Source organism: Echeneis naucrates, chromosome 1 (assembly GCF_900963305.1).
Source record: "Echeneis naucrates chromosome 1, fEcheNa1.1, whole genome shotgun sequence".
NCBI lineage: Eukaryota > Metazoa > Chordata > Actinopteri > Carangiformes > Echeneidae > Echeneis > Echeneis naucrates.
The window spans coordinates 11,870,266-11,890,446 of record NC_042511.1 but is presented as its reverse complement, the minus strand read 5'-3'; the positions used below and the strand labels follow the sequence as shown (position 1 = coordinate 11,890,446).

The following is a 20,181-nucleotide window of genomic DNA, read 5'->3' as shown; positions in this document are numbered from 1 at the left end:
TCATCTAAAGGCCTCCGGCTCCCTGTGAAAACCTGAAAAACCTCCAATTTTAAATTGTTAATCTCAATATAACAAAATGTTCACCTTCAACATTCAGTAACCCCTGACAGAAAAAGAACAAATGTGAATGACATCAAAACCAAAAGATGATCAATGTAAATTGTTCAACAGCTTATTTTTTAAGGGCTTATTAGGACATCAAAAACACAACCTTTTTAGTTTTCAAGTAAATCAGACAGATTTTCTTTCCTTGTGAATTCTAAATACTTTGCGATTAAATGTGGGTTCCCACCCCCCAAATAATTTTAATCTAGAAATGCCTCAGTTGTATTTCATGGCCAATGGCACTCCACTAAAGAAAAGGGGACATAAAAAAAAACAAAAACAAAACACCTAAATAAAATCAAAATTAAGACTGGGGAAGATATAACTGCAACTCCACCTCCCCTTTGAGATTCAGGAGCTGGCGTGCTTATTGTGTTGTTACATTCAACTCTCTGGGATGCTAAATCCATCAGCTTCAAGCACAAATAATACTGTCAGCGTGCCAGTGACGACAGGTAACCTATGCTGTGACTGTATGTTGCGCACATTAACACACGAAGGACGGATGGATACTGATAGTTTTTTTTTTTTTTTTTTTTTTTTTTTAAACACAAGGAGAGACCCCCCCCCACGACGCTTTCAAGTAGCGGAAAACCAGCTCAGACATTGATAAACACCCTCCACAAACTCCAGGGGGGATCCTCTGCACGCTGACCATCCTATGTTTTTAATCTTCAGAGACTTTACAGTACAAGACTGACACTGAGCTTAACCACTGGATTTAGGAGTAAGGATAATGCCAAAGACAGATTGTTTTTTTTTTCTCTTTAAAAGTAGTCAAGCTCCTGGAGAGAATCTTACAGTGAACAGGTATTTTAAGTGTTTGTGTATGTGTGACTGTGTGCATATTGTGTTCCTCTGGGGAATGGATCATTTCATTAAGCAGTCCTCTCCCTCTGTGTCGGTGTCTGTGTCCGAGCAGGCCGTATCCATTGCAATGTGGGCGGGGCTAACAATAACAGCTCGTCTCTGCTCCTCTTCTGCACTGGCTCTCCTCTCTTGAGTGCGTTCGATGTGCTGGATGGCCTGAGAGGAGAAGACGACATGCTGAAGGCTGCAATAAAGTTTCAGACCACTACAAGACTACTATGGTGTGAAAACTAACATTACCCTCAACATCAAAAAAAAAAAAAAGACATACCTGCACAATGGTGTCCAGGTTCTGTCTTGATGTGGACACAGTGCTGGTGTGGACAGACGGGCTCATGGTCACCACTGTGACGTGATGGTGGGGGTGCTGGGTTAGTGTTGGAGCTGGGACGATGACCGTGGGGTGATGGGTTGGGGCAGGAGCAAGAACCTGACAGACAAAATATGACAAAACTGAACAACTGACATATAAATCTATATATAACAAAGATTACTGCTGAGCTTAACACAGCCTGACCACTCCAACTGTGACGTACTCTGAACACTCCTATCGTCTTTTCTGTGTGTGAGTCTCTGGTTCTAACCTGCGGACTGTTTGTTTGTCTGTCAGTGGCATGGATCTGCTGCAGCCGTAACAGTGTCTGGCTCTGGAGGAGCGCCTGCTCCTCCTCCACCTGCTGGGTGATCACCTTAAGACGCTCTGGGTGCAGCTGGGTGTCCAGAGAGCGCACCTGCTCACAAACACAATGGCAGAATACAAAGGTCAGCGTGACATGTATCTTAAGGCAAAAAAAGTTACATCACAGCAATTGCTGGTTGTTACACATTAAAATTGGTTTACTTATCACCAAGAGTGCTAATCGGCCTGGGGTAGCAGCTGGAATATATTTCCATAGCTTTGAAATTAGCTCTAAAAACAGGGTTATCTTGGATGAGGCTGAGACCTATTCACACATATTGTTGCAGCTCTGTGCATGGAATTTACCAGGAAGTGAGGATCAAACAAAATGAAACATCCAGTGTTTTTGCAGCTTGACCACTACTAGGAACAAAATAAATAAAAATGTAAAACTCTGATTCATCTGATGATAAAAAAATAATATCTGGAATCCCCATTTAATGCTAATAATTAACTTTTGAGAAAACATTTTGACCAAATTTTTTTCTTGTTACTTTATGAAAGATTTGTATGTTTATTAACAGAAAACCATTTGCTCCTTGCTCCTTTAGAAACATCTCACCCCTGCATTGTTCCTATTCTTTACTTCCATCTTTAAGTTTCTGTTTGTCTTTGGCAACTGTTTAGCCAACACTGCTATAACCTGATGTTCAAGGAAATCCAGACTGGCATTGTGAACAATCGGCTGGTGTCACGCCACCAGCCCCCGACTTTGATAAAGTGGACTGGTGATTGTGTGGGGGATAGGGAATAACGGTTGAAATTGATGGCAAACCTGATAAACTTGTTCTTTTATTTAAACATCCAATATCCTCAGTGACATCTAACCCTGCCGTATCCATCTGAACTGGAATTTAATCCTTTTAACCATTTTAACATTCAAAAATTTTGCAAAAGAAGCAGCATTTGTGGAAAGTGGTAAGAGAACATATGATGGTTGTTGTTCACAAGGACCCTCTAAAACTCCACCTACTGTCTCACCTGCTCTTCCAGCTGCATGCGGGCTGAGCGTTCCTTGTCCAGTTGCTGACGTAGCTCCAACATCTCCCTCCTCAGCTCCTCAACCTTCTCCTCCTCTAGCGTGTCAGGAGACCCGATCCCTTCGTCCTTTTCTTCCGCTCGCCTCCTCTTCGGTGATGAACCACTGAACTCCTGCAGTGAAGTAAAACATAAACCAGTTGGCGCCTATGGTGCATCTGTAAGCTTAGTTCCAACTGGAACCTGAGCTTCTTTTCCATTCAAAACAACACGTGCTATTTGTACCGGATAGAAAAAGGACCAGTGTGGCCAGGAAGCAAAATGTCGGGTGAACCAAGAGTGTGATAAGCAAATGAGACCTAAACACATTCTTTTTTATTCATAGTGTAGCATGACTGAGCAGATTGAGAAGGCAATGTACTGTCGCTGCCAAAACTGACAAGCTGATCAAATATGGATGAATTGTTATACTACAGGTGGTGGTTGCAGTGCATGTGAACATGTTAAATACCTGACCTGTCAATTTCTAGTTCCTTAAAAAAAAAAAAAAAAAAAAAAAAGGGGGACTCACCCTCAATAAGAAATATTACCAAAGGACTTGATACACTAATGTAGGGTTGTTTGAAGCTGAATCGCTATAAGACAGGTATCAAACTTTCAACCTGCCCCTGAATGCCAGTCTCACCTCAATTTACTCTGGTATGACTAAGTAAAGCACAGCATATAGGCGAAGTCCTCAGATTATCCTCTCTGTCATATGACTACTCATTTGTTGTATGCTTATATGGCGCTTTTGTGTGACCCCAGGAAGATTAGGAATTGCTGTGGGGGAAGCTAATCTGAATTTACAAAGACTTTTTCTTTAAATATGCTTGAGCAAGACAGGTAAGATTTTCCTGTCAGAATATGACTGTTCACTGTCCCTATGTGGTTTTTTTTTATGTGTTTGGTTGATGAGGTATATGATAAAACATGTGCAAAGAGTATTCAGATGGCGGTTCAAAGCTCTGCCGATGATGCAGTTTAGCATAGTAGGTTGTTGATATGGAGGCACAAAATGTTGAAAAAACAATTCACGCCATTACCTGGATGAAGCGTTTGAGCTGGTTATTTTGTGCCAGAAGTTGAGTCTTTTCCTGCTCCAAAGTGAAGATATAGTCCGCTGTCTGCTGCAGGATGGCCGCCTGTCAGGGATGAAACCAAAAGATGAATACAAGAACAAGCATGTGATAATCTTTACCAGGGAGACTGGCTCAATATGTCTGCGTATGCAAGGTGTGCTGCACCTTGCTGAGTTTCTCTCCATCTGTGTGGGGCAAGAGTGTTTTGAGGGACTGAAAGCCTGCATTGATGCTCTGCATGCGGCGGCGCTCGTTGCTGTTGGCGATCTCACGGCGGATTCGTCTCTCCTGGTCCTGGGCCGTCTCCGGGCTGAGAGGGATGTTGGCCAGGCTGAGAGAGAAGGACGACTATTAGCCCACGAAAGCTTTGTGTCCAAAAGGGCTATACTAGAGTAAAAAGTCTGATCAAACATTCGATCCTTGTTTCTTAGCCTTTTTTATATCCTACAAATTATTTATTTTATCACCACAGGTAATACACATACAAGAGAATCAGGTATTAAACCACCATGTCAATATCCTGTTGTATTGAAAAATATAACAGGCTACATAAATGACATGCGTCATTAGGCTTGGGGGAAAAAAAAATAAATAAATAAAAATTATCGCTAACTAATTTTATATCACCAATTGATTACATTGACTTGCATCTCAGAGTAATGCACAGCTTTGAGAGAAATCCTAACTCCGGGCTAAACAAATAAAACTTAGACAAAGCAACAATAAAATCAGCAATCAGCCGCAATCTCTGACACTTTAACCCTGTAACATTAGCAGGTTGTCAGTCCCGACCTCTCTACATTCCCCAGTCCAACAGCCAAGAGGTCTTCACGTGTGACTGAACTCAGTGCCCCTAGCACAACTCCACTCCACAAGGCTGGATATGATGGTGGCAAAGCCATCTCTGTCATATTTACTTCAGGGGGGTAGTAAGATGACCACAATTCCAAGAAGACAACAAACCAGATGAACAGGATCTGAATGTTTGCTAAAATGAGAGAGGACTGACAGTGGATATGGTTCACTTGGGTCTAAAAAGCTCTTTTCAACCCTCAATTGAGCTAAATTTAGAGCCAAATTTAAAAAAAGTGTCTTTACAAGCAAGTGACATCATCTCAACTATAAGTTGTGAAAGAAGACCAAATATACGTCCAAAGCAATGAAGAAAAAAAGTTCTTTAAAATAAGATAGATTCTTCAGTACTGACAGACTATGGAAGATAAACAGCGTTTAAGCCTTAATTTGGATTATTAAGATTCAATTGTTCAAACCTCTGGTTATTTATTGACCACATTCTCACTAAATGAGACGCCAAAGCGGACCATAATGAATATAATGAGCAATTAAACTACCAGCTACGAGCTGGGTGAAAAAAAAAATCAATTAAAGTTTTGTGGAAATGATGAAAGATTAACTTTAGGCCATCAACAACTAGTAAGAAATTCAGTCTTGATTCATCAAGTTTCTTTAGATATAACGCAGATCAATCAGATATTTCAACCAAAGACAGGCACGCAATATAAGTTTGTTTGTTTTTGTTTTTTTAGTTGAGGGATGAAATCAGCTGTGCTCCTCCAACATGGCCGGCGGAGGGCGCGTCTAGACGGCGGCGGCAGCGAAATGTGACTCCTCTCCAGCAGCAGGCCCCCCTGGCTCCGCGGAGAACAATGCTCTCCACCTCCAGCACCGAGCTAACACCGAGCTGGCCACCAGCTGTCCACAGATACACCACTGTGTCCCAACTTACACCCCAACACGTTGAGTTTCGGCTGGATGAGTTAGTATATGGAGATTAAAAAGGGGGAGGGCACGCGCATGGCGGCCACAAAAACGACTGCGCAGTGAAAGCTAACTAGTTAGCCAAGCTAAGCTAATTTTAGCACACGACGCAACCATGGCTGCTGCGGAGCCTGACTCAAGCACAGATAAACAGGAGTATTTTCACCAGCTTCTGCTGTAATATAGCCGAGCAATAATGTCTCCGTGGGTAAAAGAAAGAGTGTAGTGAAATACGCGGTTACAAACATGTGTTTCTGTGTTTAGCAGCGAGGCGGCGGGCATCACGTTAACCACCACGTGGTTGGTCCCCGACCAGACGCAAATGTATCGATTTCATCCCAACGATGTACATATTTCTGAGCCGGATGGCTGTGGGGCTGCACCGGGGGACCACTACATGCCACACGGCCATCAAGTGTACCGACTGGGGGAATAAAACCGACCATCTGTCTCATGGCCAGCAGAAGCAGCAGCAGCAGCAGCTGGCACAACAAGCTGCTAATTTCCCCACAACCACGCTCCTGCTGCCAAGGCAGCACGGCGGAGCTAAAGGGCTAGCATGCTAACTGAAGTCGGACCGCATCTCTCACACGGACACACGCACACTAGTCACATGAAAGATGGTTTGTGCGAGCAGTTTAGTATGAACAGGAGCCACCACAAACCTGCACAGACCCCCGATAACATCCTTCTCCGTCTTCTTGAACTGCTGTAAGGACGATATCTTCTCTGTCGGCATCACGAAATATTCCATGCTTTCAAAATCCACCTTCTCTAGCCCCGTGTTTTCTGCCTCCGCTGTTCCCTCGTGAGAATAAAAAAAGATGTTTTGCTTGTTTGTTTGTTTGTTATTACCGCAAAGCTCCGGGTTTACTCCTCAACGGCGCATATCTAAAACACTGATAAAAAAAATATCTGAGAATCTGAAGAGCAAAGAGTTGGAGAAAAAAAAATAAAAGTAAGTTGTAGCTGTGTTGCTTGCCACAGCTGATGGGGTTCCCTCCAATGTGTGTGTGTGTGTGTGTGGCCTCTTTCCTCCGCCTACTACGTGTCTGTGTGTGTCTGCTGCCTCCGCCTACTACTGTGTGTGTGTGTGTGTGTGTGTGTGCGCAGCTGATCTGTGTGAGGCGGGAAACAGCTGGTTGGAATCAGAGACCGTTTTCCGGAAAGCAGAACAAACAAGCCAGCAGAAGTCAGTGTGTAACTGGAACAAATCAGAGCCTCACAGAGCACATGTCGGTGAGCAGTGGGCAGAAAGTCCTGAGCGCCGGACAATAATCTGATCAGACATTAAAGTTGACTCCGCTTTAACGTTTAAATGGTCACTTAACGATGTTTGTGTCGTTGGTTCGTAATTCTAATGGCTCACTTATTATCACATATCTGTCAATTACTGCAGATTGAAACGAGCTTTTGCTAAATCTGGTGCACGCGTCTTTTCATTCGATACATGGTCAATGTATGTGCACATTGTCCCGATAAATTCAATAAAATGAAAATAAATAAATAAATAAATTAATTAATTAATTAATTAAATCCATTCACTCGCTGCCCACTTTTGCCTTAAGATCAGCCTTACTTCTTAGTGGCATAGATTCAACAAGGTCCTCGGAGATTTTGGTTCATGCTGACTTGATGGCATCACACAGTCGCTGCAGATTGCTGATGCAAATCTCCTGCTCCAACGCGTCCCACAGGTGCTCCTTTGGTCTGAGATCCGGGGACTGAGGGGGCCTTTTAAAATGCAGCCAACACTTGGCAATGTTCAACAAACCACTTTCAGAAGATTTGAGCTTTGTTGTGTGGCGTGTTATCCTGCTTGGTGTACGCTTGTCTAGAATGATACATTTAGATTTTCTGCTAAAAAGGCAATGGCTGAAGCCATGCTGAAAAGAAAGCTCCTAACACATGAGATCTTTTCACTACAGCACTACGTAATATTCGTTTTACATCAAGAAAGCCACTCTCAGTCGGCACAAAACCAAGGACACCCTGTTTCTCACAGTACATACTGACTTTCACCCATTCACGCTAATTACTTTGGTTGTTTTGCCAGCTAGTTCATGGCAGTGGTAGTACCAGTAATGCCATTCACCTCTTCATGTCTTCATTGGTTATTTTGACCACATCAGTTGCTTTGGTTTGTGGCACCGATGTGGATGTGTCTGTGTGCATTTTGGGTCAGCTGTGGCCTGAGGTGATAGCAGTTTCATCAGAACATCCTCGTCAAGGTATTCATAGGAGTGACTCTTCAGTGTTGGACTTTTCGTGTATTTTGTACGTTACATATGTGGAGCACATAGCTGTCTGTCTATGTGTATTGGTGGGGGGAGAAAATCAGAGGGGAGGGGCAGGTCAAGGAGGTTTTGTGCCAAAGTCAAAACTCTGTCAAAAAGAAGTTTGACAAAAAGCGGTGTGTGTATCTCTCTCCTGCCTGATACACCGTACACCTTACTTTTGTGAGCTGGATCCTGTGCTGATACGATTAGTGTCTTTGAGTCCAGTCTTTTTCCAGCCATTGGTAGGGTTTTTCCTTATCAGCATCTATCTGCTGCTGGTACATGCTGTGCAGAGGTTTGTCATCCAATGATGGTTCCCCTTGCGCTTCTTTCTCCTCGTCGTTGGGTTTCTGCTTCCTAAGGTATTCATTAAGCTGGTCATCACTCGTGGCCATCTTTCTGGTGGAGTCAGGGATCTTTGTTGGTCCATCCTGGATAATGGCTCTAATGCTCTCTAGTCCTCAGCTTCCTTCCCTCTTCTTCGGCTTGGGCTGAAACTCTTCATGCATTGTGAGGAACTTCCTTAACTTGATATCAGTGGCCTCTAGCTCTTCCTCCTGATAGTTCAGACTTTGTTTTCTCCATCCAGCTGACTTTTCAGGACTTGCCTTCCTCTCTGACTTCCTTTATGATTTCCATTTACTTATGGGATCTGCAGATACCAGCTACCATCAACATCTGCTATGTTATCTCCTGTTGGTAAAATCCCCTCAATTCTGATCACCTCAATTCTCACAGTTCTCATCCCTGTCTTTGTTACCATCCAACCACACTGATCGAGCTCAAATGATATTCCAATATCATTGCTGTATATCTGGCATAAAGCTTGATGCCATCCATGAAGAGCAGAGGCCTGATAGTTGGTTCATTTTGTTACTGCTATCTATAGACACCTCCAACAATGATCTGTTTTAACCCCTTAATACCTGAATTTATTTACAATTGTGTAGAAAAAAATAATGATTAAACTAGCACTGGGGGAATAAATAATAAATATGCTATCTCGGCTGGATACTGATTGGAAGCAGTTTTGGGTGAATTCACATTCAGTGTCCCGGTGTTAAGGCCGAAGCAGGACAGTAGCAGGAACGAGCATCTCCTAAGTAGATGCTACACTTAATTGTGTCTTGTGTTGTTAGTTTAATATTTGCCCCCAGAGTGGTTTTCCACAGCCCCACTAAGCTCTTAAGGCTCTTAGTTTCCTGTTGAAGTTGTACACTTTCAAGAGTGACAGGATCCAGATGTGGGGCAGTGAGGTGTAGGCTTAAATGTAGTCAAATCAGGCAGTGCTCTTTCTGGCCTCACAGTCTCGAGAGACTGTTCTGTCAACTAGTAGCTGGTGCTTTGCTTCTCTGGTGTTCTTACAAATTCCTTTTGGGTCCTGCTCATATATTGAACTATAGGGCTACTTATCATAGCCTCTATGATGCCTGACAGGAGCTTCCATGTCGTGCAGAGGCATTTTGTTGGTTTGTAGTCGGATGGAATCACTCCATTCTGGGAATCCTTCAGGATCAGGACTGCCCTTGGCCTTGGTTAACCACTCAGGGTGGGTCCTGTCCATTAGCAGCTGCCAGGCGTTCATGCAGTGCAGTTAGCTTCTTTAGCCAGTAGGCATGGATCACGTCAGGGCCTGGTGCTGTCGAAGTCTTCACCCTTTCTTGAACGCCTACCTTTGTGATGGTTACTTCTTCCTGGTTCCTGTTCAGGGTGTGATGCCTCCTTCTCTGATATGTTTTTCAAGTATTGTTAAATCACCAGCTTTTGTTGTATTCCCCTTGCCCTTGAAAATACATCTTGGATGGCTCGGTGGGGAACATACTGTTTTTTCTCCTGGCTTCTATTTCTGTGGTGTTCCTCTTCAGCTGGGTAGCCGGGCCTGTGTGTCTCCGTTTGACAGTCTCCAGGGCTTCAGGTTTGGAAAACTTGTAGACCTTGTGGTAGAGTTTTCCTCATCACTCCTTTTTGTAATTCTGATAGCTGGTTATCTTCTGTCCATATTGTCTTGATAAAGGCCTCTGGCCTTCTGATTCTTATGGCTAATGGTTTTTATCTGATAGCCAAGGATCTCAAGGGATCATTAGTGGTGTATACCAGCTAGTTTGTGTTCTTACTTGCATTCTTTGTAATTATGTCTACTCATTTTGTTTATCTTCGTTTTGAATCTATTTGCACCCTATTTTCAACTAATTTGCATTTCTTTGTAGTTGTTTGGCATCTGTTTGTTGTTGTTTTGCATCTCTTTGGGGTAATTGTATCTTGTTTCATCTCTTTGCAGTCATCTGGAGCCCTTTTGTGGTTGTTACATATTTTTTTTAGACATTCGACAGGTGAAGTGCACATGCCTCTAAAGCCCTGGGGTCTGTGAGGCAGTGTGAGCTAGGCAAATGAGCAATCCATTCATGACTAGCATACTGTAAATACTGATAGTGACCTAAAGGTATCACCTACTATGTGTTGATTCTGTTAGTGGTTTTGTGTTGTTGCTCCGTTACCCTTTCCTTTGCGTTTTCCTGCAGAGTGTGTGTGTTGGGGTGTGGCTGGTTTATCCTGTGGCAGCATGTGCCTAATTTTGCCTTAAAATAAGTTATTCAAATAAGGTTTGAAAAGTAGCAGGGTGGAAAACAGTTTGCTATCAAGTTAGACAATGATATAAAGGCAACGTGCATGTTGAAGTAAATGAGGTATATGTAACATATCCAGTATAAGCAGCAGGTGGCAGTAAAACACCATAATGTCACTTTCCAACTCAAAGTAGGAAGCCATATTTCCACAAATAATGATTTTGTCAGAATGGTGGAAAGCTGTAAAACTCATCTTGAACTCAATGAGTAAAGTCGAAAATGCATAATGACCTACAATGAACTGATATGAGTGAAATGGTTTTTGAAGAGAACAAAGGGAAGGATTGTAAAATAATTGAAAATATTGTAATTTAAAACAGGTTTCCTGTGTTTTTTTTTTTATACCACCTAATGTCCTGTATTAAGTCAAAGAACAGCCACCTTCATTAGTTTAACTAGATTTATCAGACTGTTCTGTGACTGTGCTACGAACACAAATGCATCAAGAACAATTAATAACTCAGCCAGAACAGGACAGGAAATTATTCTTGGAGAAATGGATGGTGTATATATTAAATTATATTTATGAAAATCTCATGAATCTAAAAGTGAAAAAAGAAAGGGTGAGCGATTAACGTATAATGTGTATGAATGAATGAAGGAGGAGCTGAACAGTGCTGAGCAACTGTGAAAAGCAACTCCACAGAAAATGAAGACGTATTAGGTCACAGACTCACACCAGAAAACTGCCAGTGGTTGACATATGGAGATGGTTATCTATGAAGATGCAGCTGAGGTGTGTATGGTGTATGAAAACTTCCACACTGCCTAAGGCAGAATAGATGCGTTAGAGAAGAGAAGCTCTGGAGAAGACAGGGAAGTTCCCGTTGCAGCTCCTGGTGAGGCAGAAATCCTATTCACTGTGAGATTTGACTGAAATACTATAGCAGCAACATGGACAGCAATGTGCACAATTATAATGTTTTAGAAATAAACCGTTTAGGGTTTAGCGTTTTATTGGGTTTCTAACGAGTCTCACAACATACAACTTTAGAAAAAACACAAGAAAGCTAGCTACAAACTTTCGCCCTGCTCTATGTGCCCTACAGAATATCCAAATGGGCCAGTGAGCGATGATAGCCATCATGTCTTTGGGGTCATCAGGTGGGAACCTCCTTTCACCGGTGTTTCGTCCAGTTAGGCCCACAACACCTCCAGAAGGCTAGACCGTGAACACTGGCGTCCCAGAGTCACCCCCTAATGCCAGCCATCACCGCTCCTCACACAAAGACAACTATCTCAAACAGCACGACTGTCAGCTACTCTGACCTCTGACCAACGGCACCAGTGAAAGCGGGGTAGGGATACAGACCCTTCGGGTAGGGGGCATGAAAGTATAGAGCGTGCAGGAGGTGGAGGCAATACAAGCTACACTAGCAGATTCAGCAACTAAACTCACCTGAACAGTCCTATATTCAAACAAAATTATCATTTGAGACCAGACTCAATTAAAATTAATTTTCATTATTTAGGTTAATATAATTTAATGTAATTAATTGTAAGGGTTCTTTGTTCATTTATTAAATTTTTGGAGGGGTGTAAGTCAATGTACTCCCCCACGTAAGTCATCAACACATCATTGTTACAGTATTACAAGACTTAACAGTTAAATCTGGTTATGAACAGTTGTACCAAACGCTCTCAGTGGAGAAGAAATCATGTCACACATTTTTTACAAATTTTTAACTGGCCCATCTCCATTTGTCATTACCAAGAAAAGATTGATCTGTGCGCTTCCATCTTCATAAAACAAAAAAAGTAATTTCAATAATCTCATGCAGGGATGAAAATAATTTTTTCTATGGTTAAGAAAATTTTTAAAGTTGTGGCTTTGTGTTGATGCTAATAATATACTGAGGGGAAAGTGATATAGGAACTAATGTAAAGAATAATGAAGTGTGCTATGAACTATTCATTCTTTGAGATAAATAAATGTCCTCTGCTGCTTCCTGCGGACTAGAAATCTCTGAATGTTTATGTACCTGAAAACCCGACAGATAAACAGTTGAAAATGAAATGAAAAATGCAATGTCAACCACTCACCTGAGGAGAGACCAGAAAGAAACAATATAATACTGGCAGATATTTAAAGTCATCTCCTCCCACGATCCCTGCTTTGCTCTGTATTGCTGTTGCAATGGGTCTCATTTCTTCTGTCATTCCTATGGAGACTCCTGTGAGGGAAAAATGATGCACCTTGTTAGGTCTTAATCAATATAAGGCCAATCTCCATGAAAGAAAAATGCACGATCACTACTAACATAGATAATTATTTCCAAAGTCATTCATATCGTTTGTGATATATATATATATATATATATTTTTTTTTTTTTTTTTTTTTAATTTGTAATAATTCAAAACTCAAGTCCTGGTTGATTGGACTCAACCTAACTGAGCTGGTATTTTTCTGTGCTCTGAATGATTCGTGGGTTCAGTTAGTTCTGGTGTTGTAGTTTAGTGAACTTCTGGCCGACTTTAACTAATTCTATTTTAATTTGAACCAATCAAATATTTTCTATGACAGATTTATTATTAGCCTGATCGGTTGTGTTGATAAATTAAAATGTGTGAGTGATTCGATATCTTCTTGATCTATGGAGGAGCATTCTGGTCCGGTCAATTAGGGAAAATGTAGGCAAATTAATATTGTTAAAGTTATTTTTCATTATCAAGTTTTTTTCTTGGTGCATCATTGATATCTGACAACATCAGACGAAGGCGGTAGATGGTGCAAGGAAGCATGGAGCCGGCAGAAATCATCAATGCTGCAGCGACAACAGGGTTGGAAATTTGTTTTTTGTCTCTAGAGATGTTTTTTTGGGCAAAATTTAGAATATTATTATATGATTACCTAAGTGGGAAATTTACTTCAGCAACCAACTGGTTGGACAGGGATTTCTCTAACTGTCTGATGGAGGGCGGCAGATGGTCAAGCTTTAGTGATTCAGAGCTTGACTTTGCAAATTATTGTTTTATTATCTCACAGAATGGAGAAAGTTGTCTATTCGTCTTCATATCTGAAATACCTTGTAATACTGACTTTGAAACCAACCAACTTGAAGTAGTGTGTCTGATGTCTTTATTTTTCCCAATGCAATATAAGTTTACCACAATAATATAAAGACCCAAAAATAATAAAATATATTGTACAATGAGACAACTGTTAAGAAAAACCCAACAAAATATCTCCCTTTTTCATAATATCTTGTTTCAGTTTAACTAATGCAAAGGGCAAAATATTTGAACTTCCTCCCCTCACCTTAAAATAGTATATGTTATTTTTCTTTAAATACAAACTAATAAGATACTCGTCATACAAGAATTTCTCTACATCCTACATTTAGATATGTGTGTGTATCCACTGAGTTCAGTTAAACCTCGTCTGCACCAAAGTGTTTCCAAATTTAAAGTACTGACTGAATATAAAAACATCATAAATGACAGACATATTAGAGACTTGCAGCAGGACATCAGGTAACTTACAAAAAGAACAAGTATGAGCACATCATCAATGATCAATGTGCCTCTTCATTTTCAGCAGAGCAGCTTTACATAGCTGACACTCGACAGCTTTAGCGATCCCTCTTTACTTCTTTAACTCATACAGTTACACTTATACTTATGATCTCAAACAAACAAGCCTTTGCTTTGGCAAACAAAAATGTGAACTGTTTAAAGATGTTAATTCTGAGGAGGGAAAACACATGGCATGGTATCCAAACGGCTAAACCAGCTAAATGATTGTCTATCTCCCATAAAAATGAGTTATTATAAATTATTTACACCTAAAGCCCTTTAAATCTTCATAATATGGACCTAAATCTAGATGTGATATGAACATCCTTCATTTCAACCATGACTTGAGTCATCCTGAAAAAACAAACAAATAAACAAAAAAACCAAAAACCCTGCATACAGAGTAAAAGCAATTACTATGATCACTGCCCTCTAAGTGCACAGATCACTGAGCTGATGAGGCGCCTCCTGCTGGCAGTGATGGTCTAGTCCTCTTGGCAGCAGATTCCTCCACAATAAAAGTGTAGTTATACTGAAAAAAAAGAAAACAAACAGAATATATACATTGTCATACACTTACTTTTCCAGTAAAAATTATATAGTTGAGTTCAAAAGTGATATATGGTGCGTACCTCATTTTCAATGTCTTGGAGAGATTTTATACGAATGTTGTTTAATTGGGAGTTCAGCTGAAGAGACTGAAAGGGAGATTTGACAGAAAGCACATGTTTTCAGAAGAAATTTGGCTTCAAAAAGGAGTGAAGTAGAGATAAAGTAACTTTCGCTTTTTTGAACATGTTAAACGTACCGTCCCACCAGTGTGGACATCATATTTTGGGTGCAGAGAAAAGGGTACTCCATCTAGAGCTGTAGAGAGTCAATGTCGGTTACAGGTGTACATGTGGATTGTCTGAAAATGTGACACTTCAATAAAGAGTGCTCTTGTTTGAGGAGAGACTGTGGGGTACCTGTGATTCCTTGGATGCTGCTATCAGCAGGTTTATCCAAATTGTCCTTGGCACTGAGGCTCTGGCGTCGCTGACTCAGTTTAGTGTGAGGCACTGGAGGAGGAGGGTTGCTGTGGAAACACACAGAGAGATATTACTGAGAAAAATGAAATCATATTGCGCCCCGTCCTTTTTTTTTTTTAAACTACAAATCTATTTTAAAGATCTGTACACAAGATAACAGCATTACATAGTTAATGAAATTATATTGTGGCGGTTCTTTATTTTGAGCATTACGGCACTTACCTGGGTCTGAGGGGCAGGGGGGGTGTTGGCTGCTCCAGCGAGAGCGTGCAGAGGTTCAAGCTCACGCTGCGGGGTTTGGCTTGGGGTACGGGGCTAGAAAAAACGCCCTTTCTGCACCACAACACGTACCCATTGACATCTCTGGAGAAAATGCATAGTTAATGACTATATGTGCAGTTGAAAGCAACTGTGCAGGAAATGAACCTATCTTTAGATAACCGCACGCTGACTCTCTCTATTCAAATGTTTGGAATTGTGAGCTCTACCAACCCCACATATGTGTAATGCTGCAGCATCATTTTGCTTTTTGCTGTCAGTTTGATGTCCAACACAGCTGTGTCCACACTGCCAACTGGGACGACGCGTACACACACACGTTTCTTTTTTGAAACAGAGGCCTCTGGACGCACAAACACACAAAGAGGGGATACTGTGAATACATTTGACATATGAACATAAAGTCTGCATCAAATATTAGAAATGGCTTTGAACAACTCTGAGTGTGAGTGTGTGTGAGTACGTGAGCACTCACTGGATTCAAGGTACTCTGCTATGTAGCAGTAACCATGGGGAATTGAGTCCTTGTCCGAAATAAGCTGAATGTCCGATACCACCATGCCACTTGTCCAGCTCTGTAATGAGAGAGAGATTCAATCCATGTATGAACAGCGAGGGCCGCTGGGAAACACACGATGCACTGTGGATGCATGAGTAGGCTCTCTCTTACCTTGGAGTAACAGAGGTAATATCCAGACTTTATTGCAAAGCTGCGTGTGAAGTTTGCTGCGACTCCGTCTTCTGTTATGTTGATCTGCAGAAGGCCAAAGGGATGGAGAAGGGAACACGCATACAAGTCACATGATAGGCTGAGGCATAAAGACAGTGGAAGACTCAAGTCTGGGTTTACAATTTGGGACATTTGAGCCCAAAGGAAAGTTAAGAGGGGACATGTGCATATTCTTTTACTGCTGATACAGTTTTATAAAGCAGTCATCCTTCCTGCTTCATGCTCATCCACCATTGCCTGGTTTGGGTTGGCCCCCTGGCAGGACGGGACCACACTGCAACGGACCATCAGGTCTGCAGAAAATATAACTGGCGCCAGCCTGCGCTGCAATCAGGACTTACACACCTCCAGAGTCATCACTGAGCACCAAAACAACAGGCCATAGCCCTGATGGACACTTAATCAATGTTAAATCACTGTAAATAGCATTCAATACATAATTGAACATATAAAAAAAAACTGATATAAATTTCTTCCGTACCTTTCATTTAAATTACTTGTACAGTATCAGCATAATTCTTGTACATGTATAATGTCTATTTCTGTCTCTTTTTGCATACTATCTATTATTTTACACTCCTTTTTGACCTAATATAAATTTTTACATTTCTTATGGTATCATTTTTTCATTAAAAAAAAGTATGTTTCCCTGCATGTGCGTGCAAACACACACATACTTGGCCAGTGAAGTTACTTCTGATTCTGACATTCGTTCAAAGGCCGTGCTTCAGACTGCTACCATCTGAAGTCAACAGAAAGAGACTATCTTTGAGAATGCGTATTTCCTGAGTGAGTAACTGTTTAGAAAAACAGATGTGCTTGGTCCACTTGGAGAAAAGTTGAAAAACTGCACTAATGTGTACAATTAAGATTAATAAATAGTTTGTTGATGCTGTTGATACATTTTACGAACATAAAACCGTCATTACATTCAATGTTTCCACAACATCCTTTTCAGTGGATCCTCAGAGAAGTTTATACTTAGCTGATGGCACATTTAAACAACCTGTTTCCAAAAGGTCTAAACATTTCCAGCCCATCAAAACACCCAAATTATACAACTTCACTATCAACATTTTTGGATTCAGAAACTGCAACAATTTCCTTGTATTGTACCTCACCTCTGTCTACACCAAAATACGTGGAAATAATTTGTCTGGTCAAATTCCAGCCCCATCCATGAGTGTTCTCCCACGTCATTGTCCCTTTATTTCAGAGCAAATGTCAAACCTCTCCTCTTTCAGAAAGAACTTAATAATTGTTTACAACTCGATGAAGTCCAAGTACATATTACAGCTGCTCCCACGTTGTTACAGGTCCTTTATTTAACTTTTTGCTCCAGACTGGTTTAGGCCTTAGACTTGGTAATTATCTATACAGTCCAACTCATTACTCTAATCGACTAGTATACAAAGAAATTTATAAAAAGCTTCAATTTAAATCTCTGTTCCTACCATAGTGAAGTCTTTGGGGCATGTGCTGATGTTGGAGGTCCACGCCACTGCTGTAATTGGCCGGACCACCCCATGATCCATCAAAGACATCTGAGGAAGAAGAGTGAAAAAAACAAAACAAAACAAAACTTGTTTATCAGGATGCGTGGTCTTAATGGGGGACTTACTTGAAAATCATGTCAGTCAGAAATGTTACAATAAAAGCATTTTAATTCCAATGATATTCTGTTTGTGAATGTTCCAATTTGACTCCTGTGTTGGAAGAGTTTTCCTTTGAGTCTCAGGAATAAAAAGTGGAGAATTGAATGAGAAGATAAACTGTCAACAACTCAGTCTAGGAATTCATCCTATCCAAAGACTACATTGTCCCGGACATAGCAATCCAATTCAATTTAAATAGCTACAGTGTTGTTATCTGCTCAAGGACAAAGAGAAACTGTTTCATGCAAAACATTTATCTATAGCTCCTTGATTAGGAAATGGGAGTTTACCTTATATGGACATTTTTAATACTTTAAATTTGAATTACTACACATCTCAACTCTGCTAGAAATCATACAAGAAAACAAACATATTGGGCTATTATACCTTTCCAACACAAGTCATGCGATTATCATTATCCCGTGATAAATTATTAAATGAACTCACACAAAAAGCATCGGTCCAGCAGCAACTGTGATCTTTTTTGAGTTTTGGCTGTTTGAAATGGCATTAATTGTACATACAAGTTTAGGTGAAAAAAATATTCGTATTATATCACTATAAAATAAATACATCAACGACAGCAAAGAAAAGATTAGAATGATGATTAATTCATAAATTAATTAATTGTATATTTATATTGAAGCAAATGTGGATGTTAAATACACATACGAACTGATTGACTGGTCAAAATTCATTAACGTGGCACTTATTGTTATAGTTTGACTCTATTTTAGTGTCTGGCTGGAAAATCAATACGAACCAGATGGAGGTAAATCAAACTGACAGTTTCGCTGACTCTTCAGCAGCTCTCGTGTTTGGAAAAAGTTTTAAATTATGTCTAATAATAATAATAATAATAATAATAATAATAATAATAATAATAATAATAATACTGATGATGATGATGTGTAATGACGCCAGCTGAATACTGAATACTGATTTGCGGTTATATCACTCTGTACCTACATGACAAACACTTTACCTGACTACACTGTCGACAGTTCCTTTGACAAAACTTCGCGGCTTCTTGTCACGAAAAGAGCTCAGATGTTTTAATTTTTCGAGTCAACGACTGAAAATCACAACAATCACACACTTACTTTGTGTCTGTGTTCACTTCTGTCCCTTCGAGGTGTTGTGATTTGCCGGGAAAACAACTTTTTGGTGATGAGCCGAAATTTTCCGGTCTTCCCCGTCAAAGCAGGAAGTACTGAATCCATTCCGACTCCAACTCCCGGCATGCAGCGGGGCCTGACGTCAAAGCCGATTAAATCCAAGCTGAAGCGTGAACGCAAGAGGGCATCATTTAAAATCTGTTGTCTCGCGTCTTGTTTCTTTGAAAGTGGCTGCGCTGTCTGTCTGTCTGTCTGTGCATCCAAACAACAACGACAGAAAAGGCCACTGTACCATCGCCATCATCCATCAATTTTATATCACCCCCACATTGTCATTAAAGCTGCTGTGCACTATGGTGTGTATTCATCCGTAGCTAAAAATAGTCCCTGAAGCAGCCAGTGCTGAGAATATAAAATTTAGAGGACTGAGAAGGGGGGGATCAGATCAGGTCCCTGTTGACATGGCAACGTGGGGGGGGCGTCAGGCAAATAGCCTGTTCCATCTTGCCGAAGATGAAAATAAGAGGTGATTCAGAGTATTTGTATTTACTGGGAGATTGGTCAATCACTGAGAATAAGCCACATGTACTGGGATGTGATGAGGATAAAACAGGGGGAATAGGAGGCAAGCAGACAATGAGTTCATCTGTGTGTGTTTGTGGTGAATCAGCCTGTGTGTCACTGGTTAGTAAACATTAGAGTAATAGACTGAACACAAGGGCAGTTCAAGCTGCACTGGTACTTCCAACTATACTCAGTGCTGGGGTTCATTCATCTGTCCCTTTAGGTCGGCCTCCTATTTGAAGCAGGGGATTGGTAGCAGACACATGCACTTCTTCATGTAAACACAAGCTTCTGAAGCACACCGCTTTAAGCAAAAATGAAAGGAGGAAGGAAAGAAATAAAAATGGTACTGCCTGGTATCTTTTATAATATAGCACAATAACCCTGGAGGCTTGGGTTGGCAATATTTTGTGTTCAGAATGCATGCTTTATATCCAGAACCCAACAAAGTCAAGCCACGAGCAAATAATTACCGAAGTTTTGTTCTTAAAGTTGTCTTATTGCCTAATCTTTTTATTAACATAATTTATTATTGATTTCATGTCATTATTTTGCCGTTTTTTATGTTGCTCTGCCTCTGTGCTTTTGATTTCCCACTGTAAGGAGAGAAATAAGAGAAGTTGAGTTGAATTTATTCTGTGTTGCATATCAGAAGACACACAGTTAAGGTCTGGCCTCCAGGATGTCAATAATATTAATATGTACATCAAAGAAATTTATTGGAAATTATAACAACCCAGTTGGTGAACCAGCCCATTTGGATAATTATTTACCAGCCTGCATAAGCTGATTAATAAAACAAGACGCTACTGAGATACAATTTTTGTCTGTAGACAACGAAAACTCCGACGAC

The 20,181-nt window shown here is 40.7% G+C and overlaps 2 protein-coding genes across 2 annotated transcripts; both read right to left on the bottom strand.

The window, feature by feature from the left end:
- Positions 1-624: 624 nt before the first annotated feature.
- Positions 625-6,561, bottom strand: LOC115043417 (transcription factor AP-4-like). The gene is made up of 7 exons (XM_029501860.1): positions 6,198-6,561; positions 3,919-4,084; positions 3,718-3,816; positions 2,636-2,806; positions 1,560-1,706; positions 1,247-1,405; positions 625-1,131 (listed from the first exon to the last, which is right to left on the bottom strand). Exons 1-7 carry the CDS (start codon positions 6,284-6,286, stop codon positions 976-978), a joined length of 987 nt encoding a protein of 328 aa, XP_029357720.1. The 5' UTR covers positions 6,287-6,561; the 3' UTR covers positions 625-975.
- A 6,935-nt stretch (positions 6,562-13,496) lies between these two features.
- mvb12a (multivesicular body subunit 12A) lies at positions 13,497-18,848 on the bottom strand. The gene is made up of 10 exons (XM_029506569.1): positions 18,750-18,848; positions 17,446-17,535; positions 15,932-16,015; positions 15,737-15,836; positions 15,475-15,604; positions 15,205-15,345; positions 14,920-15,029; positions 14,760-14,818; positions 14,584-14,649; positions 13,497-14,483 (listed from the first exon to the last, which is right to left on the bottom strand). Exons 2-10 carry the CDS (start codon positions 17,533-17,535, stop codon positions 14,397-14,399), a joined length of 867 nt encoding a protein of 288 aa, XP_029362429.1. The 5' UTR covers positions 18,750-18,848; the 3' UTR covers positions 13,497-14,396.
- Positions 18,849-20,181: the final 1,333 nt, after the last annotated feature.

Excerpts from the sequence above, each read along its gene's own strand:
- LOC115043417 (XM_029501860.1), bottom strand. The coding sequence starts at position 6,286 with ATGGAATATTTCGTGATGCCGACAGAGAAGATATCGTCCTTACAGCAG. Across the intron at positions 2,807-3,717 it reads AGCTCAAACGCTTCATCCAG|GAGTTCAGTGGTTCATCACC; the intron begins GTAATGGCGTGA and ends ACTTCACTGCAG. Across the intron at positions 1,707-2,635 it reads GCATGCAGCTGGAAGAGCAG|GTGCGCTCTCTGGACACCCA; the intron begins GTGAGACAGTAG and ends GTTTGTGAGCAG.
- mvb12a (XM_029506569.1), bottom strand. The coding sequence starts at position 17,535 with ATGTCTTTGATGGATCATGGGGTGGTCCGGCCAATTACAGCAGTGGCG. Across the intron at positions 14,650-14,759 it reads ATGTCCACACTGGTGGGACG|TCTCTTCAGCTGAACTCCCA; the intron begins GTACGTTTAACA and ends TCTCCCTTTCAG. Across the intron at positions 14,484-14,583 it reads TCCAAGACATTGAAAATGAG|TATAACTACACTTTTATTGT; the intron begins GTACGCACCATA and ends CTTTTTTTTCAG.